Below are 27,028 nucleotides of genomic sequence, written 5' to 3'. Positions count from 1 at the left end.
CTTTGAGTCAATCAAATGCTTCCTTGATGGTATTTCATGATGGTTTAGTATCTGCTTGTATTTCTCAGTATTTCGCTCTGAGGTTGCAGATAGGTGACATTTCACATATCGTCAGAGATTTAATTTCATGCAAAACTAAGTATTTGGTTTACATTATCTTCTACCCCCTGCAGCTTATTTTATATAGGGTAAACCATTAAACTTTTATTTGTCCACTTTAGGGAATACTACAGGTCTATTCACACGGGTAAAGGTTCCCAATGACTAATAGATCATATGAGAGAAAAACACAATTCAGACTTGACAGGGTTAAACCTTCTGTCCGTGGAGGTGTTCAGGATAAATTTCTACTTAGGAAGGAAGCAAGATGGATTCACCGTTCCAGAACACAGGGTATTTTTATAACAATGTGTGTTTTTATGTCTGCATTTTTATTGATTACTTTGCTATGTTGTTTCTTCGAATTATGTGCTTCTAATTATCCATGCACCTGTCACAATGATGTCATGGTGGGTGTAGGTATTTAAGGCAGGTGATGCTTACCTGCTGGATACGCAAGGACCTGTTGAAGCATCAGTTGGTGAGAAACGGCTGCCGTTCTGTAAGCATTCCATTCACCACTGCAAAACCTATGTTTTCATTTTGTAATAAAGAAGAGACGTTTTAAAGGACGGTGAGTGCAATTTTTTCCTCAAGTTTCCATGTGATGCTGTTCATGCTATTTTTAATGCCACTGTGTTCCTGGAAGGTCTGCTTTCCTGCTTATCCCATGCATTAAAGTGAGAATCTGTGGATGACGCCAGCACTCACCTTTGCTGCATATAACCATGATCTTAAGTTTCCTCCATCCAAAGAATGCTTTTTCAGAACTGTTTTGGCTTATTTAGATTTTTTTTTGCAATGTCTTGTTTGGTTGTTCGATTTTTAAGACTGATTAATGATTTGCACCTTTTGGTGAACCCCTTGTATTTGCTCTCAAGAAATCTTTTTATGGTAAACTTAACTCCTTTACCCCCAAGGGTGGTTTGCACGTTAATGACCAGGCCAATTTTTACAATTCTGACCACTGTCAATTTATGAGGTAATTACTCTGGAACACTTCAACGGATCCCCCTGATTCTGAGACTGATTTTTCAAGACATATTGCACTTCATGACTGTGGTAAAATTTCTTCGATATCACTTGCATTTATTTGTGAAAAAAACGGAAATTTGGCAAAAATTTTGCAAATTTTGCAATTTTCTAAATTTGAATTTTTATGCCCTTAAATCAGAGAGATATGTCACACAAAAGAGTTAATAAATAACATTTCCCACATGTCTACTTTACATCAGCACAATTTTGGAACCAAAATTTTTTTTTGTTAGGGAGCTATAAGGGTTAAAAGTTGACCAGCGATTTCTCATTTTTCCAACAAAATTTACAAAACCATTTTTTTAGGGACCACATAACATTTTAAGTCACTTTGAGGGGTCTTTATGACAGAAAATACCCAGATGTGACACCATTCTAAAAACTGCACCCTGCAAGGTGCTCAAAACCACATTCAAGAACTTTATTAACCCTTCAGGTGCTTCACAGGAATTTTTGGAATGTGGAAGAAAAAAATGAACATTTAACTTTTTTCACAAAAATGTTACTTTAGACCCAATTTTTTTTATTTTCGCAGGGGTAACAGGAAAAATGGACCCCAAAATTAGTTGTGCAATTTCCCCTGGGCACGCAGATACCCCATATGTGGGGAAAAACCACTGTTTGGGCGCACGGCAGGACTCGGAAGGGAAGGAGCGCCATTTGACTTTTTGATTGTAAAATTTGCTTGAATAATTAGCGGACGCCATGTTGCGTTTGGAGAGCCCCTGATGTGCCTAAACAGTGGAAACCCCCACAAGTGACCCCATTTTGGAAACTAGACCCCCCCAAGGCACCTATCTAGATGCATAGTGAGAACTTGGAACCCCTAGGTGCTTCACAAATTGATTCGTAAAAATGAAAAAGTATTTTTTTTTCCCACTTTTTCATTTTTACGAATCAATTTGTGAAGCACCTGAGGGTTCCAAGTGCTCACTATGCATCTAGATTGGTGCATTGGGGGGTCTAGTTTCCAAAATGGGGTCACTTGTGGGGGAGCTCCAATGTTTAGGCACACAGGGGCTCTCCAAACGCAACATGGTGTACGCTAACAATTTGAGACGATTTTCCATTCAATTTGTTAGCGAACACCATGTCGCGTTTGGAGAGCCCCTGATGTGCCTAAACAGTGGAGCTCCCCCACAAGTGACCCCATTTTGGAAACTATACACCTCAAGGATTTTATTAAGGGGTATAGTGAACATTTTGAACCCAGAGGTACGACACAGAATTTGATAACATTAGGTCATCATATTGAATAAGTTGTCATTAGTCTTGAGTGCAAGTGCTCACTACTTGAGTTTGCATCGGGTACTCAGCTCAGGTATGCACTATGTATCACGGGTGCTCAAGTGAAATGCTCGAGTCCCCGCCCGCATGTTTCACGGTTATTAGAAACCCCCAAAAAAACATTCGGGGATCGCTCGTGCATGGCAGGCAATGCCCGCGAGGTTTTTTTGGCCGCAAAGAATATGAGGAGGAGACTCGAGAACCCACGATACTCAGTGCATACCCGAGCACCCGATGCAAACTCAAGTAGCGAGCACTTGCGCTCAACACTAGTCGCCATATCGTCATCTTTTTTTTTTTTTTTTTTTTTTTACTTTTGAAAAAAAAAAAAAAACCTAACATTAGCACAACCCCAGCTCTAGCGTTTATTTTTTACGCCGTTCCTCGTGCGGTATAAGTGATGAGAATACTTTTTTCTTCGGGTCGGTGCGATTACAGCGATACCAGAATCATATCGGGTTTTTATGATTGACAGCTGTCACACACTAAAAGACACATATTTTGCAAAATCTAGTTTTTGCATCGCCATATTTTGGCCGAAAGAGTCATGTGATGGCTTGTTTTTTGCGGGATGAGTTGACGTTTTTATTGGTGCCATTTTCAGGCACGTGACATTTTTTGATCGCTTTCTATTCCTATTTTTGTGAGGCAGAATAAACAAAAACCAACAATTCAGGAATTGTGTTTTTTTTCTACATTTTTTTTATTCTGCTCCGGGTGTGGTAAAATTGATAAGGTATCTTTATTCTTCGGGTCAGTACGTTTACAGCGGTACCACATTTATTATCGTTTTTTATGTTTTGGCGCTTTTACACGATAAAAGCTATTTTATAGAAAAAAATATTCTTTTGCATCGCTTTATTCTGAGAGCTGTAACTTTTTGATTTTTCAGATGATTGAGCTGTATGGTGGCTTGATTCTTGCGGCGACGAGATGATGCTTTCAGCGATACCATTTTTATTTATATTCGTCTTTTTGATCGCGTGTTATTCCATTTTTTGTTTGGCGGTATGATGCTAAAGCATTGTTTGTTTGTTTTTGTTTTTTTTACCGTATTCACTGAAGGGGTTAACTAGTGGAACAGTTTTATAGGCCAGGTCGTTACGGACGCGGCGATACCAAATATGTGTACTTTTATTGTTTAGTTTTTTTTCATAATAATATTTATTGATGGGTACATTATATTTTTATTTTTAGTGGATTATTTTTTTTTTTATATTTTTACAATTTTTTTTTTTTTTCTTCACTTTTTGGGAGTTTTTTTACTTTTTTACTTTGTCCCACAATGGGACTTTCACTTTTTTTATTCTGATCGCCTGCACAGCATAGGGATGGAGCACCATCCCTGTGCCATGCAGGCAGTCAGCGCTGGACAGGGAGAAGATAGTTTGGAGATGTGCACTGCGCATGTCCAAAAAATCTTCCTGCTGTCTGGTGACCCGGATGTTGTCATGACGACATCGGGTCGTCATGGCAACACCCGGGAAGCCGCGGCACACAGCGCTGGAGGCCGGAAGAGGAGGTGAGTATTGCAATCACCTCCCCTTGCCTCCGCAATGCTGCGATCGACTTCGATCGCAGCATTGCGGGGGTTAATGTGCTGGGAGCGGTGAGGGACCGCTCCCTACACATAGTACCGGGTGTCAGCTGTGACAATCAGCTGACACCCGGCGGTGATCGTGCCCGCACAGCCTGTGTGCGCGCGCGATCACGATGACGCACTAATACGGGTCAGGCTCTTAAAGCCCAGGGCACTGACGCGTATTAGTATGTCATGGGCTTTGATGAGGTTAAAGAGTACTCTGGAGAGATAAAAAATTTTGTACTGCTCCTGCATAGTGTTGAGCGAGCACTAAAATGCTCGGGTGCTCAAAGCTCAGGCCGAGCTCACCGTGATACTCGGGTGCTCGACCCGAGCAACGAGCCCAATGTTAGTCTATGGGAGACCTGAGCATTTTTGCGGCGGCACCCCCGGCAGTCTGTAGAAAGCCTAAAAAGTGCCCAAAACGATAGTGACAGTGCTATAAAGACATGGGCACAACATGGGCATCGCCCCAGGAAGCATTTCTGACCCCCAGGTCACTGTTGTCAACAATGTGGTCAGAGGTATTAAGCCACTTTTACCGGCTCGCAAGAAAACATTCAAAAACTAAACTGAAAGTGCTTTCCTGTGAAATATGTTAAGGTACTTCCGTTCCAGGGTAAAGACTTGTGTATAAGGTAAAATAAATAACCAAAAACAAAAATACTCCTCCACACCTTGGGCTATGTTCACAAGTAGCATTTTTTATGCGTTTTTGCACTTTTGTATTGCTTTCAACCGTGACAAATGCATTCACCGGGAAATGTCATTTTAACATTTTACAACCTTATCTGGCCATGTGCTGTGTGACACATGCATACAGTGCTGAAAAAACATGGGAACAGCATGGGGAAGACCCCTGGAAGCATCTCTGACACCCAGGTCACTGCCTAAAAGTGTGCCCATCAGAAATGATCCTTGCTGCATCAGAAGATGCAGACTTGCAACTATCCCCATGCATCAGGAGCATCAGGGTGAGGAGGAGTATGCGGTCGAGACTCACGGCTACTAAGACTTGACCGTGTGGAAGACAGACCGGAGGTGGTGGTGCCCAGGTGACTGGAAGTATTATCTGCTATCCAATTAATAACCTTTTCACACTGATCAGTTCACAATAGTGGTGCTGTTGTGTGCTTCCCTAGTAATTCGGTCAAGAACTAGGAGCGAGAAGATGTGGCTTTTGTTTGTGGCACATTTTCACCTTGGCCACGGCCCCATCCTCTGCACGCACCATCACCAGAACGTCCAGTTCCACATCACTTGCCACCCGCCTTGCCCATTGTAAATGAAGTAAAATAGCTTACACTCGCACTATCAATGGCAAAAGGGTAATAAAAAGGGGATTAGAACCGTGGAAGAGGAATACCATAGTTCTAGTTCTCTGGCCTACACCAGACTCTTTTAAACAGATATATTGGTGTCTGAACAGTCAGCGAGACACTGAAAATGTTTTTTTTTATGCAAAAAAGACAAAAAAGTGGATAATACAGAGATTTGAACCGTGGAACTGCAAAGCCATAGTTATAATTTCCTGGTGTATACCAGACTTGTTAAAATAGATATATTTGTGTCTGAACAGTCAGCGACACATTCTAACTGTTTTTTTTTATGGAGAAAAGGCAAGCAGGTTGATAACACCCAGATTTGAACCGTGGAAGAGGAAAAACAGTTCTAGTTTTCTAGTTCTCTGGCCTACACCAGACTCTTTTAAACAGATATATTGGTGTCTGAACACTCAGACACACTCAATTTTTTTTTTTTTGGGAGAAAAAATACCAAAAGGTTAATAAGACGGGTATTTGTACAGTCTGACTGAGGGAAAAAAAACAAAACAGGATTTAGATGAAAAAAAAAAGGATTTTTCCTGGCCCCTGAGACCTGGGGCTAAGTCTAGAAATTTGACCAGCAGGAGCACACAGGACTGTAATGCAGTGTTAGTTGGTATAACCACTGCGTCTCCCATACAGCCTGCCTGCCTGATATCTGGGATGGATATTAGTCCTGAGAAGGACTGTTTGTTTGATTTGGCAGGCTTTAGAGACCCTACACTAACTATCAGCCAATCACTGTAATGCCCACAAACAACATGGCTGCGGCATTACATTGACTGGCTGGCAATTCCTGCATGTTCATTGGCTCTGTAAAGAGCGCCAAACGTGCAGGGCGGAGACCCGTGCTCCCGCCCGAGTAACCCGGAAATGCTCTGTGCTCGCCGAACATCCCGAGTAGTGAGATGCTCGGGCGAGTACCGAGCAGTGTCAAGCATGCTCACTCAACACTACTCCTGCACTCATCCACTATAAAGATAAGATGCCCATTGCACTTTAATTATCTTTATAACCCTTGTAGTTCTGTGTGACAGGGGGGCTGCTGCAGTGGTGTCCCACACTGGTTACTATGTGTAAGAGCCTGTTTTATGACTGCTGTGACGTATGGCATGTAGGAGTTATTATATTGTACTAGATACTGACATAGCAGTTTGTGTGAGCGAATATTTTTTTGAGCACTAGCATGTTAAATTGAATGTATTAACTACAGTGCATTGTGAAAGTATTTGGCCCCCTTGAACTTTTCTACCTTTTGCCACATTTCTGGCTTCAAACATAAAGATATAAAATTCAAATTTTTGGGGGAAGAATCAACAAGTGGGACACAATCGTGAAGTGGAACGAAATTTATTGGATATGTTAAACTTTTAAAAAAAATTAAACTGAAAAGTTGGGCGTGCAATATTATTCGGCCCCCTTGAGTTAATACTTTATAGCGCCACCTTTTGCTGCGATTACAGCTGCAAGTCGCTTGGAGTATGTCTCTATCAGTTTTGCACATCGAGAGGCTGAAATTCTTGCCCATTCTTCCTTGCAAAACAGCTTGAGCTCATTGAGGTTGGATGGAGGGCATTTGTGAACTGCAGTTTTCAGCTCTTTCCACAGATTCTCGATTGGATTCAGGTCTGGACGTTGACTTGGCCATTCTAAAACCTGGATACATTTATTTTTGAACCATTGCATTGTAGATTTTGCTTTATGTTTGGGATCAATGTCTTATTAGAAGATAAATCTCCGTCCCAGTCTCAGGTCTTTTGCAGACTCCAACAGGTTTTCTTCCAGAATGGTCCTGTATTTGGCTCGGTCCATCTTCCCATCAATTTTAACCATCTTTCACGCTGTCTCAGCGTACAGGGGGTCAGGGGCCTGAGCTGACCCTAGACGGGAGCCCTGACTAATCCCTCAACCTGGAGGTACTGTTAATGGTACAGAGGTCCAGGCCGCCAGCTTAACCCTAAACTTCTGAATATCCCTGAACCTCAGTAATCTAGTCCTGAGAAGGACCCCGATCACAACAATAGGGAACAGGATAGAAAATGCCCAAAACACAGTACTAGACAAACGAGACAGTACAAGGGGAAAACCAAAAACCACCTTGCATACAAAAACTAACACCACAATTACAGAGGGAACAACAACAGGTTAGGAGATAAATGATAAAGGGAGGAAGGGAACAAACCACACCGCATACTCCTCGCTCCGAACTCCACCAAACAACGATCCACTCTGAAGGTCTGCAAGAAATGCTTTCACCGACAACTTCCCTATCAGACCAGCAGGTATTTGAAGGAATCCCAATACTGCAGCATTAACTGCAGCTGGGCTAGGCAGAGCCTCGTCAAGCACAGAGAGAGAGAATTAACTCCCTCACAACCAAAAAACACAAAGCACCAAAAACTCAGCTGCGAGAAGTCAGGCTGTGTAGTCGCGACGATCTTCGTGGCGACACACCCATGACAGTACCCCCCCTTCTACGAGGGGCCTCCGGACCCTCAGGGCCAGGTTTATCCGGGTGAGTCATGTGGAAGGCCCGAATTAACCGGTCTGCATTAATATCTGACGCAGGAACCCACATTCTCTCCTCAGGACCATACCCTTTCCAATGAACCAGGTACTGAAGGGACCGGCGACTAAAACGTGAATCGATGACTTTCGATACCTGAAACTCCAAATTTCCATTGACCACCACTGGAGGAGGAGGTAAAGGTGACGGTATCATTGGCGCCACATACCTCTTAAGCAAAGATCTGTGGAACACGTTATGAATTTTAAACGTAGGGGGGAGGTCAAGATGGAATGCCACCGGATTAATTATAGAACTGATCCTGTACGGCCCGATGAACCTGGGACCCAGTTTCCAGGAGGGAACCTTGAGTTTTATATTCTTGGTAGACAACCATACCCGATCGTTCACACTTAGGTCCGGACCAGACACTCTCCTCCTATCAGCCATACGTTTGTATCAGTTCCCCATAGTACTCAGATTATTCAGTACCCCTCTCCATACTGAAGCGAGTGATGATGAAAATCGTTCCTCCTCAGGAACCCCCGAAGAGCCCCCTCTACTGAAAGTACAAAACTGGGGGTGAAAACCATATGCCCCAAAAAACGGGGACTTACCAGTGGATTCGCTCCGTCTATTATTAAGAGCAAACTCCGCCAGAGGTAAGAAAGAAGCCCAGTCCTCCTGGTTCTCTGACACAAAACACCGGAGATATGTCTCCAAACTCTGGTTCAGACGTTCCGTCTGACCATTGGTCTGAGGATGAAAAGCCGATGAGAACGATAAATGCATCCCCCGCCGAGTACAAAAAGCCTTCCAGAATTTGGACACAAACTGAGACCCCCGATCCGACACCACATCGGAGGTTACCCCGTGAAGCCTCACAATCTCTCCAATGAACACCTGCGCAAGAGTTTTAGCATTAGGAAGAGCAGGAAGAGCGATAAAATGTGCCATCTTGCTGAACCTGTCTACTACAACGAGTATGACCGTTTTACCCGAGGACGGCGGGAGGTCCGTAATAAAGTCCATAGACAGATGAGTCCAAGGACGCTCCGGGATCTTCAAAGGTAAGAGGGCCCCAGACGGACGGGTATGTGGGGTCTTAGAGCGTGCACAAACCCCACAGGACGCAACAAAAGTTACCACCTCCTTATGTAAGTTAGGCCACCAAAACCGACGCGAGAGGAGATCCACAGTTGCTTTACTCCCTGGGTGTCCTGCCAAAGCTGAGTTATGGTGTGCCTCGATCACCTTTTGTCGCAACTGATCTGGAACAAACAGTCTCCCAGGAGGTCCAACAGGGGCGTCCCCCTGAGCCTCCAATACCTCCTCCTCAAGCTCAGAGCATACTGCCGACACCACCACCCCCTCTTGAAGGATAGGAACCGGATCATCCGTATTCCCGGCCCCAGGGAAACTACGAGATAAGGCATCCGCCTTCACATTTTTTGACCCAGGACGATATGTAACGACAAAATTAAACCTGGTAAAAAACAACGACCACCTGGCTTGTCTGGGATTCAGACGTTTTGCGGACTCCAGATAAAGCAGGTTCTTGTGATCGGTGATGACGGTGACCGGATGGACAGCCCCCTCCAAAAAATGGCGCCACTCCTCAAAAGCTAACTTAATGGCCAAGAGTTACCTATTGCCGACATCGTAATTCCTCTCAGCGGACGACAATTTTTTTGAGAAAAAAGCGCACGGACGCCACTTACCAGGGGACGAACCTTGTGACAAAACTGCTCCCACCCCTACCTCAGAAGCGTCTACCTCTACAATGAACGGCTGTGACGCATCAGGTTGAATGAGTATGGGTGCTGAGGCAAAACATTTTTTCAAGGAGGAGAATGCTTGACAAGCCTTGTCAGACTACCTAGAAAAATCCGTCCCCTTTTTTGTCATGTCTGTGAGAGGTTTAACCAAGAATGAGAAATTACGAATGAATTTCCGGTAATAATTAGCAAACCCCAGGAAACGTTGCAGTGCCTTAAGATTCTCTGGCAGATCCCACTCAAGAACTGCCCGCACTTTCCCTGGGTCCATACGAAAACCGGACGCTGACACCAGGAAACCTAAAAACTGGAGTTCCTGTACGGCGAACACACACTTCTCCCATTTGGCGTACAGTTTATTATCCCGCAAGATCTGTAACACCTGCCTAACATGCTCCTGATGAGACACAAGATCAGGCGAGTAAATTAAGATGTCATCCAGATATATGACCACAAACTGACCCACCAGGCGGCAAAAAATGTCATTAACAAAGTGTTGAAATACCGCCGGGGCATTAGTCAGACCGAATGGCATGACAAGGTTCTCATAATGCCCCTCCGGAGTGTTAAACGCCGTCTTCAACTCATCCCCCTCCTTTATCCTAATCAGATTGTACGCCCCCCTGAGATCCAACTTAGAGAACCATTTGGCGCCCACGATCTGATTAAAGAGATTGGGGATAAGTGGGAGTGGATACGGATCTCGGACCATAATCCGATTAAGTTCACGGAAATCCAGGCAAGGGCGTAGGCCTCCATCTTTCTTCTTCACAAAGAAGAACCCCGCGGCCACCGGGGAAGATGAAGGTCTAATATGCCCCTTAGCCAGACTCTCAGAAATATAATCCTTCATGGCCTGCCTCTCCGGACCATATAGGTTATACAACCTAGATTTAGGTAACTTGGCCCCAGGGAGCAATTTTACAGAACAGTCATACACGCGATGAGGAGGTAGTTCCTGACACCCTTTCTCCGAGAATACATCCTCAAAGTCCGCCAGAAATGGAGGTAAGACCCTAGGAGTGACAGCACCGATGACCGTGTTCATGCAGTTTTTATTACAGAATTCACTCCATTGGCTTATCTCCCTGGATTGCCAATTAATAACCGGATTATGCTTAGTTAACCAAGGAAGGCCCAACACAATAGGAGTGGGAAGACCCTCCAACACGTAACAAGACAACAGTTCTTTATGTATCACCCCCACTTGAAGATTTACGTTATGCACCACTTGCAAAAAACTTCCCTGACCGAGAGGCCTGGCGTCGATGGGGATGGGTTTAGCCAACATATTCAATAGCATACCTTGAACCCGGGCAAACCGAGCGTCCACCAGATTAGCCCCGGCCCCACTATCTAGAAGAACAGATATCCTCTCAGTTCTCGTACCCACCACCACCTCCGCCGGTACGAGAAACTGAGACGAACCTAGGGACGAAATACCTACTCCCAGATTGCCGTCCACCATACCACCTGGGATCAATAGTTTTCCGACGACTCTTTAATCTGCAAAGGATGGGATGGACACCCCCCAATAAAATGTCCCTTTCTCCCGCAGAAGAAGCACCTTCCAGTCTTGTGGTGCACCGCCGGTCCCCTCCCCCGGAAAGATGTCCCTCCCAACTGCATAGGCTCCTCTGGACTGACCAGGGGAACCTCCATATGAGGGGACCTTGTAGGAGGTGGAGTCATCCCAGGGGGCGGAGTTATCCCGCACCTCTCCCGAAGCAGTCTGTCAGTGCGAATAGCAAGGGCCATAGCGGCTTCCAGTGTGGCGGAGGGTCATACTGTGCCAACACATCCTTTAATTTGTCAGATAACCCTTGACAAAACTGGCTCCTAAGAGCCGGGTCATTCCACTGGGTGTCCGTGGCCCACCTACGGAACTCCGAACAGAATTCCTCCGCCGGACGATCTCCCTGGTGGATCCTATGAAACTTAGATTCAGCAAGGGAGATCCGATCCGGGTCATCATATACGAGTCCCAGAGCAGCGAAAAACCTATCCACTGACAGGAGAGCCGGGGAGCCAGGGGGAAGAGAGAACGCCCAAGATTGTGGGTCCCCTTGTAGGAGCGAGATGACAATTCCCACCCTTTGCTCCTCACTCCCCGATGACCGAGGCCGCAGCTGAAAGTACAACTTGCATGCCTCCCGGAAAACAAAAAACTTGTCCCACCCCCCAGTGAACCTGTCAGGGAGAGCTACTTTAGGTTCTGGTCCTGCTTGCTCCAGAGGACAAAAAACCTTGGACTTAACGTCCGCCAACTCCATGGACAAACTCTGCAACTGCCGAGCTAGACTGGCTACTGGATCCATGGTGGTTGGAAAAAAAAAATTTTTTTTTTTTTTTTTGTCGGTCGGTGAAAATGTCACGCTGTCTCAGCGTACAGAGGGTCAGGGGCCTGAGCTGACCTTAGACGGGGGCCCTAACTAATCCCTCAACCTGGAGGTACTGTTAATGGCACAGAGGTCCAGGCCGCCAGCGTAACCCTAAACTCCTGAATATCCCTGAACCTCAGTAATCTAGTCCTGAGAAGGACCCCGATCACAACAATAGGGAACAGGATAGAAAATGCCCAAAACACAGTACTAGACAAACGAGACAGTACAAGGGGAAAACCAAAAACCACCTTGCATACAAAAACTAACACCACAATTACAGAGGGAACAACAACAGGTTAGACAATTACAGAGGGAACAACAACAGGTTAGGAGATAAATGATAAAGGGAGGAAGGGAACAAACCACACCGCATACTCCTCGCTCCGAACTCCACCAAACAACGATCCACTCTGAAGGTCTGCAAGAAATGCTTTCACCGACATCTTCCCTATCAGACCAGCAGGTATTTGAAGGAATCCCAATACTGCAGCATTAACTGCAGCTGGGCGAGGCAAGCACAGAGAGAGAGAATTAACTCCCTCACAACCAAAAAACACAAAGCACCAAAAACTCAGCTGCGAGAAGTCAGGCTGTGTAGTCGCGACGATCTTCGTGGCGACACACCCATGACACCATCTTCTCTGTCCCTGCTGAAGAAAAGCAGGCCCAAACCATGATGCTGCCACCACCATGTTTGACAGTGGGGATGGTGTTTTGAGGGTGATGAGCTGTGTTGCTTTTACGCCAAACATATCGTTTTGCATTGTGGCCAAAAAGTTTGATTTTGTTTTCAATGGACCAGAGCACCTTATTCCACATGTTTGGTGTGTCTCCCAGGTGGCTTGTGGCAAACTTCAAACGAGACTTTTTATGGATATCTATGAGAAATGGCTTTCTTCTTGCCATTCTTCCATAAAGGCCAGATTTGTGCAATATGACTGATTGTTGTCCTATGGACAGACTCTCCCACCTCAGCTGTAGATCTCTGCAGTTCATCCAGAGTTATCATGGGCCTTTTGGCTGCATCTCTGATCAGTCTTCTCCTTGTTCAGGATGAAAGTTTAGAGGGACGGCCGGGTCATGGTAGATTTGCAGTGGTCTGATACTCCTTCCATTTCAATATGATCGCTTGCATATTGCTCCTTGAGATGTTTAAAACTTGGGAAATATTTTTGTATCCAAATCCAACTTTAAACTTCGCCACAATAATATATCGGATCTGCCTGCTGTGTTCCTTGGTCTTCATGATGCTCTCTGCACTTGAAACAGAACCCTGAGACTATCACAGAGCAGGTGCATTTATACGGAGACTTGATTACACACAGGTGGATCGTATTTATCATTACCAGTCATTTAGGACAACATTGGATCATTCAGAGATCCTCACTGAACTTCTGGAGTGAGTTTGCTGCACTGAAAGTAAAGGGGCCGAATAATATTGCACGCCCCACTTTTCAATTTTTAATTTGGTAAAAAACTTTAAAATATCCAATAAATTTCGTTCCACTTCACAATTGTGTCCCACTTGTTGTTGATTTTTCTCAACAAAAATTAGAATTTTATATCTTTATTAGTGTTGAGCGAGCATGCTCGACACTGCTCGGTACTCGCCCGAGCATCTCACTACTCGGGATGTTCGGCAAGCACAGAGCATTTCCGGGCTACTCGGGCGGGAGCTCGGGTCTCCGCCCTGCATGTTTGGCGCTCTTTACAGAGCCAATGAATATGCAGGGATTGCCAGCCAGTCACTGAAATGCCACAGCCATGTTGGTTGTGGGCATTACAGTGATTGACTGGCCGCACAGCGTCACCTCGAGTATTTAAAACCGGGCGGCGCCATCTTGGACAGAGTCGCTCCAGATCAGACAGTGTAGGGAGAGTGCTGCTGAGCTAGGGAGAGATTTATACTGCAAAATAGGTAGTGTAGGGTCTCTAAAGCCTGCAAAATCAAACAAACAGTCATTCTCAGGACTAATATCCATCCCAGATATCAGGCAGGCAGGCTGTATAGGAGACGCAGTGGTTATACCAACAAACACTGCATTACAGTCCTGTGTGCTCCTGCTGGTCAAATTGCTAGGTTTAGCCCCAGGTCTCAGGGGCTAGGAAAAATCCTTATTCTATCACCCATGACAGCACCTACAACGAGAGAGGGGATCCCCCCCTTCCAGGACAGGAAACCTACAGAATAAAAGGGCGGTGTCTCTCCACCACCTCAGTTGGTTTCCTGTCCTTGAGGGGGAACCTTGTTAATATGGCGGCAGAAGAAAGAAGAGAAGATTATTCCCAATGGGAGAACCTTAGACAGGCTTACCTGTTGAAGATCCGGATATGACTGAGCGGCGCCCTGCCTGGGTTCTGCAGCTCCAGCTCCGTGCATCAGTGGAAAAGCTGCTGTGGAACTGCGCCCCTATCTGGGGTCGACAGATCCAGCTCTGCACGTCAGTGAGAGAGCAGCTGTGGACCTACACCCCTGTCTGGGGTCGGCAGCTCCAGCTCCGTGCATCAGTGGAGAAGCTGCTGTGGACCTGCGCCCCTGTCTGGGGTCGGCAGCTCCAGTTCCATGCCGCTGTGGACCTGCGCTCCTGTCTGGGGTCAGCAGATCCAGCTCTGCACGTCAGTGAGAGAGCAGCTGTGGACCTGCGCCCCTGTCTGGGGTCGGCAGCTCCAGTTCCGTGCATCAGTGGAGAAGCTGCTGTGGACCTGCGTCCCTGTCTGGGGTCGGTAGCTCCAGTTCCGTGCATCAGTGGAGAAGCTGCTGTGGAACTGTGCCCCTGTCTGGGGTCAGCAGCTCAGCTCTGCACATCAATGGGAGCACCTGTTGAGCCGCGCCCCTGCCTGGGGGCAGCAACTCCAGCTTTGATTGGCGCACTATTGGAGGCGCCCATGCCTGGGATTGACCACCCAAGTATTGCTCAGGCATGGACGGATGGAGAGGAACAGGCCTGTGACTCGTTCCAGCCTCCGAATCCGTACAGCTGGTGGTGAGTGATCTTCGTGAATGTTTACATTGTTTATGGGGCCCTTTCCTTGTTATAGTTGCTAGGAAAGGCTGAAGGATGTTAGCGCAAAGCTCAAAAATGGGTGTGTGTGTGCTCTGTAAGACCCCATCTGGGCCAAGGACATCGTGCTTTAAAATTGGCTTCAGGACGGAAGCTGGACCTTAGACCTCTAGGCTAAAGTTAGCCACATGTCTGGGCCGCACAGAGCATCATGATTGGCCTTCAGAATTTATCACAAAAATGAGCCTCTATCTGCTCAGTAAATGTTAAACTAACACTGAGGTTTTTACTGTTGTCCTCCAGTCTTTTGTCCTCCATCCATAGGACAGCACATGGTGTTAATACAGCACATGGTCTCTGTGAAGGTCTGCTGTCCAGCTGCGTCTCATCAGTTGGCTCCTTTGGGTGGGGCTAGTCTAACAATTGAGATTCACCACCCAAAAGGAAAGGTTTATCCTTCATTCAGATGGATTACTCTTTTAAATAAAATCTGAGCGCAGTGCCTCACAGTGCCTTATAAAGCCTCTTTGAGCTTCACAAAGAGCACATCATAGCTCTTCATAGCACATCATAGTGCATCATGGCACATCATAGCATAGTGCCTCATAGCATAGCGCTTTATAGCACATCATAGTGCCTCACAGCGCCTCATGGAACATCATAGTGCATCATAGCATAGCGCTTCATAGCACATCATAGTGCCTCGCCTCATGGCACATCATAGTGCCTCATGGCACATCATAGTGCATCATGGCATAGCGCTTTATAGCACATCATAGTGCCTCACAGCGCCTCATGGCACATCATAGTGCCTCGTGGCATATCATAGTGCCTCATAGCATAGCGCTTTATAGCACATCATAGTGCCCCACAGCGCCTCATGGCACATCATAGTGCATCACAGCATAGCGCTTCATAGCACATCATAGTGCCTCGCCTCATGGCACATCATAGTGCCTCATGGCACATCATAGTGCGTCATAGCATAGCGCTTCATAGCACATCTTGGTACATCATAGCATGGTGCCTCTTGGCACATCATAGCATGGTGCCTCTTGGCATATCATAGCATGGTGCCTCTTGGCACATCATAGCATGGTGCCTCTTGGCACATCATAGCATGGTGCCTCATGGCACATTATAGCATGGTGCCTCATGGCACATTTTAGCATGGTGCCTCATGGCACATTATAGCATGGTGCCTCATGGCACATTATAGCGCGGTGCCTCATGGCACATTGTAACACCGTGCCTCATGGCACACTGTAGCACGCTGCCTCATGGCACATTGTAGCACGGTGCCTCATGGCACAGCTCTTCATTTCACTTAATAGTGCTTCGTGGCACATAGCGCCTCCACAGTGCCTCATAGCGCTTCCACAGTGCCTCATAGCACCTCCACAGTGCCTCATAGCGCTTCACTGTGCCTCATAATGCATGTTAGTGTCTCAAAGCACATCATAGTGCCGTATAGCGTCTCATAGTGCTTTATAGTGCCTCATGGCATAGTGCCTCATAGCACTATATAGCGCCTTATGGCTCTTAGTAGCATAACATATCATAGTGACTCATAGCATATCATAGTGCCTTATGGTGCATTCATAGTGCCGTATAGCGCCTGTTAGTACCTCATAGCGATTCACAGTGCCTTTTAGTACCTAATGGGGCCTCATAGTGTCTCTCAGTGCTTCAGGGTGCCCCTGTGCCTTGTAGTGCTTTTATAGGGTGTCTGTGCCTCATAGTCCCTCTTTGTAAAGGTACTGGTTGCACAACTAAGTTTATGTCTGACAAAACCAAGTTCAGCGACTGTAAACTGTACATGCCAAGCGTACCGAATTCAAGGGGAAAAATATCCTAGCCTCTATTTTGAGACAGAGGGTAGCAGTATTCCTGGCTGGTGCTCGGTGGAATGCCGATTGGAGGCAGGTGACAATAAGAGCGCTTCCTTAGTTTTGCAGGTTAATAATAAACCTTGTAGGGTTTCACTCTTAAAGGTAGGAGGCATCATGTAGTGCTCATACAGCCATTGTGGGTTTGGTCCAATCGAGCGCAGTTTTATTGCTTTTTACAGGTTGCACAGAAGTCGTAAACATTAATATTTCTGGTCTTGTCCAAGCTCTGACTAATTAGGACAGACCCTGACTACTCATATAGAGCTCAGCTAACCCAGCTTGATCAAACAAAACCATATTTATCAAGGGTAACCACTGATACTTGTGGAGTCTAGCCTGTGTCTCTGATTAGCTCCAAGGCACATACCATCTGCTCTGCTCTCCAGCAGTCTGACTAAGGTGAATGCTCTAGTGCTTAGCTCTTCAGGGGCCCTAATCAAGACCTGTAAAGATATTATTTAACCCAGTCCTTCCTGGGTTTGCTACAACCCGAAGGGGCTGTAGAGATTCCTGAGTTAGATCATTGGGAATGGACTCTAGAAGACCTGCTAGTAAATCTGCAGTTCCAGATTGCGATATAGTAGTATAGGCGTTTAAGGAGGTATACAATAGGGTTCCAATTCACATGAAACGTCAAATTTCCTGAGAATAGTTCTTGGCATAAAATGAGGATTTAGACTTTCAGTTTGTCTCCTTCCATTCAGATGTTAATGAGCCTTAAGGCTTTATGGAGAATTACAGTAGTTAGGACAACTCTCATATCGAAGGAAGAGGCATTGACAATAGTTTACCTCAACTATTTTGGGATTATGGGCAGATCCATCGAGTGCTGCAGAACTCACTGGGCAGTGAGTAAGCATTGTGGTCTCGCAAGGTAGAATAATTAATAAGCAGTCGGGCCACAACTCTGAACAAGGCAATTGATGTTAATAACTCCTACATTCCAGTAGTAGCATGGTCACGGGTACACACCCGGGGGCTGCCTCTAAAGACCCGGTTCCTCTAACCTAAAGAGGCCTTAGGCAGTATATAAGAAAGCTCCATTTATCTATACATGGTCACCATGTAAAGGTCTTGTCATACAACAGAGTAGCTTTATCTTACATAATCCATTATGGAGGAACTCTGCCAAGATCCCTAATGACACTTATGTCTAATCAGTTCAGATGGCGAAGTCTCACCTTTTATCTTTAACAGCACCTCATATAAAGAGGAAGAGAATTGCAAGTGGACCTTTTTAGCTGTTGACTACTAGAACAGTGTCCAACCTTCATTGAATAAGCAAGGATTGTGAAAGTGAGCTTTGGATCTAGGCCCATTTTCAGTCCAAAGATGGCACCCTGGAATGTGAATCCAGTGCTTACGGCTGTAACAAGCCTTCGCTTGAACCTATGGATTCAGGGTCTTCACATTAAAGACTATTATCCCGATGGCCCTGACTTCAGCATGGTAAGTTAGTGACATTCAAGCTTTTTCGGTTAATCCTTTGTTTATACAGATCCTAGAATATGGGTCCGTTCGGGAGCTACTTTATCTTCCGAAGATAGCTTCCAATTTCCATAAAAGTCAGGAAATTATGCACCCTACTTTCTGTGCTAATCCGGGGAATCCATGGCAGAACAATAAGAAAGCGGATGTCCCCCATCAAGCACTGACTGGGTGGATCAGGGAAATGCTGTAGATATAGTATATCTTGACTTCAGCAAAGCATTTGACAAAGTATCTCACACCATCCTTATTGAAAAAATGACCAAGTATGCAATGGACCAGGCAACTGTTAGGTGGATCCATAACTGGCTTAGTGATCGGACTCAAAGGGTGGTTGTAAATGGCTTCACATCCAGCTGGATGAATGTCTCAAGTGGGGTACCACAGGGCTCCTCCTGGGACCTGTATTGTTCAACATCTTTATCAATGATTTAGATGAAGGAATTGAGGGTAAACTGATTAAATTTGCTGATGACACAAAGCTAGGAGGGATAGCTAATACTAGAGAAGAGAGAGAGAGGATTCAAAAAGACCTAAATAAACTGGAGCAGTAGGCAGCAACCAACAGAATGGTTTTCAACAGGGAAAAATGCAAAGTACTACATCTGGGCAATAAAAATGAAAAAAGCATATACAGATTGGGAGGAATAGAGCTAAGCAACAGTACATGTGAAAAAGACTTAGGTATACTAATAGATCATAGACTGAACATGAGTCAACAGTGTGATGCAGCAGCAAAAAAGGCAAATACAATTCTGGGATGTATTAACAGAAGCATACAGTCTAGATCACGTGAAGTCATTATCGGTCTTTACTCCTCTTTGGTCAGACCTCATCTGGAATACTGTGTACAGTTTTGGGCACCACATTTTAAAAAAGACATAGACAAACTGGGGCAAGTTCAGAGAAGAGCGACCAGAATGGTGACCGGTCTGCAAACCATGTCCTATGAGGAACGGTTGCAGGATTTGGGAATGTTTAGCTTGCAAAAAAGAAGACTGAGAGGAGACTTAATAGCTGTCTACAAATATGTCAAGGGCTGTCACATTGTAGAAGGATCATCTTTATTCTCATTTGCACAAGGAAAGACTAGAAGCAATGGGATGAAACTAAATGGGAGGAGACACAGATTAGATATTAGAAAAAACTTTTTGACAGTTAGGGTGATCAATGAGTGGAACAGGCTGCCACGAGAGGTGGTGAGTTCTCCTTCAATGGAAGTCTTCAAACAGAGGCTGGACAGACATCTGTCTGAGATGATTTAGTGAATCCTGCTTTGAGCAGGAGGTTGGACCAGATGACCCAGGAGGTCCCTTCCAACTCTACCATTCTATGATTCTATGATTCTATGATTATGTAAGGTTGCGATTCAGTCTTCACCTTGCACCTTCTGTAAACACTATAGGCTTGATCTGGGATCTTCGGCTGTCCTTTCCTTTAGGAAAACTGTTCTACAGGCTGTGGTCCCACCCTAACTTTAGAATTTTTTCTCTGTAAAGCTCTCATTGTATGTGCTGTCATGGGTGATAGGATAACACTAAATTACTTACCGGTAATGTGTTTTTCCTGAACCCATGACAGCACCCTTATATTCCCTCCCATCACTGGTAGAAGTTGATCACTTCTTTTCCTTCATGGTGTTTGATTCACGTGGTGTGTAGAAGGAAAAATCATGGGATATATAACTATTAAGTAGTGTCCTCTCATGCTCTGTAAACAATTGAGGTGGTGGAGAGGTGCCGCCCTTTAATTCTGTAGGTTTCCTGTCCTGGAAGGGCGGATCCCCTATCTCGTTGTAGGTGCTGTCATGGGTTCAGGAAAAACACATTACCGGTAAGTAATTTAGTGTTTTTTTTTTCATCTAAATCCTCCTTTTTTTTTTTTCCCTCAGTCAGACTGTACAAATACCCATCTTATTAACCTTTTGGTATTCCCCCCCACACCCAAAAAAAAATTGAGGGTGTCTGTGATTGTTCAGACAGAAATATATCTGTTTAAAAGAGTATGGTGTAGGCCAGATAACTAGAACTGTGGTTTTGCAGTTCCACGGTTCAAATCTCTGTATTATCCACTTTTTTGCCTTTTTTCCATAAAAAAAAAACATTTTGAGTGTCTCGCTGACTGTTCAGACACAAATATATCTGTTTAAAAGATTCTGGTGTAGGCCAGAGAACTAGAATTGTGGTTTTCCTCTTCCACGGTTAAAATCTCCTTTTTATTACCCTTTTGCCATTGATAGTGCGAGTGTAAGCTATTTTACTTCATTTACAATGGGCAAGGCGCATGGCAAGGGACGTGGAACTGGACGTTCTGATGATGGTGCGTGCAGAGGAAGGGACCGTGGCCAAGGTGAAAATGTGCCACAACCAACAACCACATCTTCTCGCTTCGAGTTCTTGACCGAATTACTAGGGAAGCACACAACAGCACCACTATTGTGAACTGATCAGTGTGAACAGGTTATTAATTGGATAGCAGATAATACTTCCAGTTACCTGGGCACCACAACCTCTGGTCTGTCTTCCACACGGTCAAGTCTTAGTAGCCGTGAGTCTCGACCGCATTCTCCTCCTCACCCTGATGCTCCTTCCTCCCACCATGCTGAGTGTCATCAGACAGCAACTGATCCCACAGTTGGACACTCTGAAGAGCTGTTCACTGGTCCATTTCCATATTTGGGGCCCTCGCCTGCTCCGCTTGAAGTGGTGCAACATGAGATCCCATGCAGCGATGGCCAAATATTTGAACAGCCATGGCCACAGGAAGGCGACGCTGGCAATTTGTCACAAAAGGTGGACGATGACGAGACACAATTGCAAGAAAGTGAGGAGGAGGACCGTGGTGCGAAAGTGGAAGAGGAGGAGGTGGTGGATGATCTAGTAACTGACCCAACATGGCAGGAGAACACATAGAGCAAGGCCAGCAGCACACAGGGGGAGGGAGGCAGAGTACCCCAACAGGCAGGAAGAAGCAGTATGGTGGCCGCAGACAGAAGGCGGGCAACCATTCCCCGTAACACCAACATGAGGGACGTTGCCAGTACAACCTTTAGGTCTTCCAGAGTCTGAAATTTTTTTAAAGACTCTGCTAATAACCCCAAAAAGGCCATTTGTACCACCTGCCAGGCCAGCATCAGCAGGGGTGACAAAACTACCAGCCTGACCACCACCAGCATGATCAGGCACATGGCAGTAAAGCACCCGACTTTGTGGGGCAAACCCCAGGGTCCACGACCAGTGTCAGTGGGTGTCACCACTGCTTCTTCTGCTGTTGTGCATGTAAGAGAACCCCCTGTTGTGCGTGCAAGGCAATCCCCTGTCCGTACTGCATGCAAAGATGCCCCCTTCCTCTCAGTCTTTACTTGTTATGGCAGTTTCTCAAGAAAGAGCATCAACGTCCACATCCACGTCCCACCGCAGCGTTCAATTGTCCATATCCCAGAACTTTGAACGAAAGCGCAAATTTGCAGCCAACGCCCCACAGGCCACAGTCCTATATTCGCACATTTCATGACTGCTTGCGTTGTAAATGCTGCCTTTTAGGCTTGTGGAGACGGAATCCTTCCGCAAACTTATGGCGTTGGCCATCCCTTGGTACTCGGTCCCCAGCCGACACTATTTTGCCTGGTGTGCCATCCCCGCATTACACAAGCACTTTTCCCAAAACATCTGCCGTGCCCTCAACAACGCAGTTACTGGGAGAGTCCACCTGACAACGGACATGTGGACAAATGCTTGTGGCCAGGGACGGTACATCTCCCTGACGGCACACTGGGTAAACATAGTGGAAGCCAGGACCCAGTTGGACCTTGGGATGGAACACATCCTCCCCACACCGAGGATTGCGGGCCCTATGTCAGTCAGAGTTGCCCCCACAATGTACAGCTCCTGAGCATCATCCTCCTCCTCCTTCTCCTCATGTTCAGCCTCTATCTTAGATATCACCACATCAGTTACAAGCTGGAAGCACTGCAGTACTGCCTCAGCCAAGCGGCAACAGGCTGTGCTGAAACTCATAAGCTTAGGTGATAAACCTCACACTGCTTGAGAGTTGTGGACAGCTGTGAAAGAGCAGGCAGATCTGTGGCTGAGACCGCTGAACCTACATCCAGACATGGTCGAGTGTGACAATGGCCGTAACCTGGTGGCGGCTCTGAGGCGAGGCGAGATCACACATGTACCATGCCTGGCTCATGTGCTTAACATTGTGGTTCAGCGGTTTCTTAAATCGTACCCTGAGTTGCCAGATTTGCTCGCCAAAGTACTCCACCTGTCAGCTCATTTTCGGAAGTCGGCTACAGCTTCCGCCGCCCTTCCTGTGTTGCAGCAGCGTTTGCAGCTTCCGGCACACCGACTGGTGTGTGATGTCCCCACACGTTGGAACTCCACCCTCCACCTTCCACATGTTGCAAAAGATTTGAGCCGTAGAGAGCAGTTGTGGAGTACCAGCTGCAAAAATGCCATCGATATTCAGGTCAGACTCCACACATAAGACCTCAGGAGTGGACCTGCATGTCTGACATATGTACCATCCTGACAAACTTTGAGGAGTCCACCAAGATGGTGAGTGGCGATGACGCCATCATTAGTGTCAGCATCCCACTTGTCTGTTTTTTGCAACGCTCTCTGCAGAGAATTAAAGAGGAGGCATTGCAGCCAGAGTATGATGAGATGAATCAAGAAGCCGTAGCAGGCGATTACACACAGCCCAGCCTCCTCCTATCCCAACGTGCATTGGGGGGACAATGAGGGAGAGGAGAAGGAGGAAGAACAGAAGCTGGTATCATGCTGTTCTCATGTCTTTTCAGCACTGTATGCATGTGTCACACAGCACATGGCCAGATAAGATTGTAAAATGTTAAAATGACATTTCCCGGTGAATGCATTTGTCACAGTTGAAAGCAATACAAAGGTGCAAAAACGCATAAAAAATGCTACTTGTGAACATAGCCCAAGGTGTGGAGGAGTATTTTTGATTTTGGTTATGTATTTTAACTTATACACAAGTCTTTACTCTGGAAAGGAAGTTCCTTAACATATTTCACAGGAAAACCGTTTCAGTTTCATTTTTGAACGTTTTATTGTGAGCCCGTAAAAGTGGCTTAATACTTCTGACCATGTTGTTGACAGCAGTGACCTGGGGGTCAGAAATGCTTCCTGGGGTGATCCCCATGCTGTCCCCATGTCATTTGAGCACTGTCACTATCGTTTTGGGCACTTTTCAGGCTTTCTACAGACTGCCGGGGGTGCCGCCGCAAAAATGCTCGGGTCTCCCATAGACTAACATCGAGCTCGTTGCTCCGGTCGAGCACCCGAGTATCACGGTGAGCTCGGCCCGAGCTTCGAGCACCCGATCATTTTAGTGCTCGCTCAACACTAATCTTTATGTTTGAAGCCATAAATGTGGCAAAAGGTAGGAAAGTTCAAGGCCTGTCACAGTAATTCTAGTAGCCAACATACCTATGGCGTTACCATGATTGGTAGGCAATCCCCGCATGTTTAGTGGTAGAAAAACAGCGGGGCAGGGACTCTAACATGTGTACGAACACCAGGAATACTCGATCAAGTACCAAGCGTGTCCGAGCACCCCGATGCTCTATCGAGTATCGAGCAGTGCCAAGCATGCTCTCTTATTACTAGTATTTTCCCTTTACAGGGTCTGAACACAATCAAAGGTTTTCCCCTTTGGCGTAGTCGGACACTAATACCATCATACCAATAACTGCCACTTAGTTTGACCACCCTGGGCGCGGACCGGGTCACCGCCACACAAAGACTACTACCCCCATCGGATCCGGCTCCGGGTATCCCCCGCGCGCACGCGCGCCGCACTACAGCACTGGCCCAGGGGGCGAGTCAACTTTGGCGTAGTCGGCAGGATTACGTGCCCGCAACCACCGGGTACTGCGTGCCTGAAAAAAAAAGAGACTTTTATACTTACCTGTGGTGAAGTTTCCCGCCGTCCGGAGTAGTTTCCCGCCATCTGGAGCCGATTCCCGCCATCCGACGCCATCTTCTGCCTTCTTCCCGCCATCCGTGGAGTTTTCCCGCCATTGGACGTCATCTTGAGGGCGCCGCGCGGGAAGAAGAGGGGCGTGGACTCCGAAAGCCCGCGAGAACTGAAGCCCCGCCTCACGTCCGGACGTTGCGTAAGGTCCTGGAAGGAGCCCAGCGGACGCCGACGTCACAGGAGCGCGACGGAAGGTCCTCAACCCTGACGATCGACTGCGGAGCCACGGCCTACGGAAGAGGATCATCGCAAGGTAGGCCACGGTCCACTAGGGGGGAGGAGGATGTCGGATACGGAGGAGAGCTTCACCGCCACAGCTGCCGCCAGCACCACCGCTGCTGCGGTCATGCCTTTCACCATGCCCTATATCCCGGGGGCAGCCTGGCTACCCCAGTACTCAGGGGAGTCACATACCCTAAATGACTTCAGAGAAAGGCTGAATAGCCTCTTCCAGGTGTATCCCCTCACGGAGGCGCAAAAAGTGAGCATCCTGGTGGCCCAATTAATCGGGGCAGCCCAAAGGGAGGTAAAGTCCTGGCCACCTGGGAGGAAGAGGACTGTCAGAGACATACTAACCCGGCTGAAAGACACATTTGACACCCGCACCTCAGCCGAAATAAAACTAAGATTTTATGGGTGCAAACAACGGGCACATGAGAGTATAAGAGACTATGCTCTAAACCTACAAGAGGCCCTGAGAGCCATTAAGCAGGCAGACCCTGACAGCGTGGGAAATGAAGATAAGCTGTTGACTGAACAATTCATTGAGGGTCTACTGTGCAATGCCCACCGAACCCAGTTGCGGGCAATGGCCTTACAGGACCCTGACCTGGACTTTGCACAGTTCAAGGACAGAGCCATCCGGGTGCTCCGAGAACCGGCACCAGGTGGCGCTGTGACCCACAGGCGCCCTGCTATCACTTATCACCAGGAGACGGCGCCCTTGTCTGCAGGGCCTGTGGGAGCTGATGCGCAGGCTTTAAACAGTGACCCGGCTACAGACCTGCACCATCAGGTCCAAGAGCTAACTAAAAGCGTTGCCGCGCTAACCCGAACTGTGCAGTCTTTACAGGTTTCTACTGCAGGGAAGATCGGGCTGGCATCTGGACCGGAGGACATCCCGTGGCGCCGACCAAGGAGGACCCCACCGGCCAGAGGAAGACCCAGCGATCGATACAACGAGGACGGACGACCTATTTGCCGCCGCTGCAATCAACCCGGACATGTGGCAAGGTACTGTCATTTAAACGGGCACAACCTGGGGTAGAGGGCCAACCCCCAGGCATAAGACCATCAGGCCCATCAAACTGGCGTGATAAATACGTAGGGGGACGTCCAATCTTGCCTGTGGTACTGGATGGCATTCCTATGAGTGCCCTACTAGACACTGGGTCACAGGTCACCACCATCCCGTACGTGCTCTTCAAGCAGTACTGGAATGATTCGGACATAACCCGCTACCCAGACGACGACCTGAGTATCATCGCCAGCAATGGTCAGCCCGTGCCGCAGGTGGGATTCAAGGAGGTGACCATTAAAATCGGTAAAGTCGAACTGGCGGCACAAGGACTGATTATAGTGGACATAGACCGTCATGAGAGTCACCCTAGAATCACCCTGGGAACCAATGTAATTGAAAATTGTCTTGCAGAGGTGATTCTCATTTTACAGCAGGTTGCCAAGAACGCCAGTTCCGGCCAGCAGCGTGTGCTCCAAAAAGAGATCCGGGCACTGATGAAGCGGCAACAGGTGGAACTATCTGGTGGTGAGATAGGTAGCATGAGAATGTGTGACCCGTTCCCTATTGCCATGCCCCCAAAAAGTGAGATGATGATTTGGTGCCGGGCAGCTATTGGTCTAAGAGGTAGAGACTACCAAGCAATGGTAGAACCCGTCTACTCAGACAGTAGGCCCACCATTTTGACAGCACGGGGGGTGGTCGATGTACGCCATGGGAGGGTGCCCGTTCGCATCATAAATATCGGTGAGAGAGAAGTACACCTGCCCCGGTATGCCACGCTAGCTAAATTGTTCACCATAAACCAGAATTCTGTACAGGCCGTGGAACCCTTGCCTCCATCTCAACCAGAGGAAGGTAACGGCTCTAAGAAACCAGTGGGGGACTGGTGTCAGCAACTACATCTGGGTACCGAATCCACTCCCTCACACCAGAAACAAGGAGTCTATCGGGTGGTTCAAGAGTACGAGAGAGTGTTTAGTAAACACCCGTTAGACTTCGGGCGAGTAAAGGGGGTAGAACACCACATCCCCACGGGAGACCATCCTCCCATAAAGGAGAGATACCGACCCGTACCCCCTGCACACTACCCCAGCCTCCTTCATGTCTCTAAGCATCCCCTTGGTGTGTTGGTAATCAGGGACAGCTGTAGCCCCTGGGCAGCTCCACTAGTCTTAGTGAAAAAGAAGGACAACACTATGAGAATGTGTGTAGACTACAGGAAGGTCAACCGTATCACACACAAAGATGCGTACCCGTTACCAAGGATAGAAGAGTCCTTAGCTGCATTAAAATCTGCTAACTTCTTCTCTACTTTGGATCTCACTAGCGGGTACTGGCAGGTTCCTGTAGCAGAGGCAGACCGGGAGAAGACCGCATTCACCACCCCGATGGGTCTCAGCG

General features: G+C 47.0%; 1 protein-coding gene across 2 annotated transcripts in view; it reads left to right on the top strand.

Annotated features, from left to right (window-relative positions):
• The first annotated feature begins 212 nt into the window (after window positions 1-212).
• The window catches only part of LOC141172259 (sulfotransferase 2B1-like), a 649,758-nt gene continuing 622,942 nt past the window's right edge, over window positions 213-27,028 (top strand). Inside the window, exon 1 of one of the 2 annotated variants that reach the window (XM_073656257.1) lies at window positions 213-393. In XM_073656257.1, coding sequence (XP_073512358.1) covers window positions 261-393 — 133 coding nt within the window. In that variant the 5' untranslated portion in view covers window positions 213-260. Of the gene's footprint in view, window positions 394-526; window positions 674-27,028 lie in introns of those variants that run through there. The other variant, XM_073656258.1, reaches the window with a different exon arrangement.

The sequence above is a fragment of the Phyllobates terribilis genome, unplaced genomic scaffold (assembly GCF_046119375.1).
Source record: "Phyllobates terribilis strain yellow unplaced genomic scaffold, ASM4611937v1 Scaffold_12__6_contigs__length_324123572, whole genome shotgun sequence".
Taxonomy (NCBI): domain Eukaryota; kingdom Metazoa; phylum Chordata; class Amphibia; order Anura; family Dendrobatidae; genus Phyllobates; species Phyllobates terribilis.
Note: the sequence above shows the minus strand (reverse complement) of the source record. Positions and strands in the feature narration are given on the sequence as shown.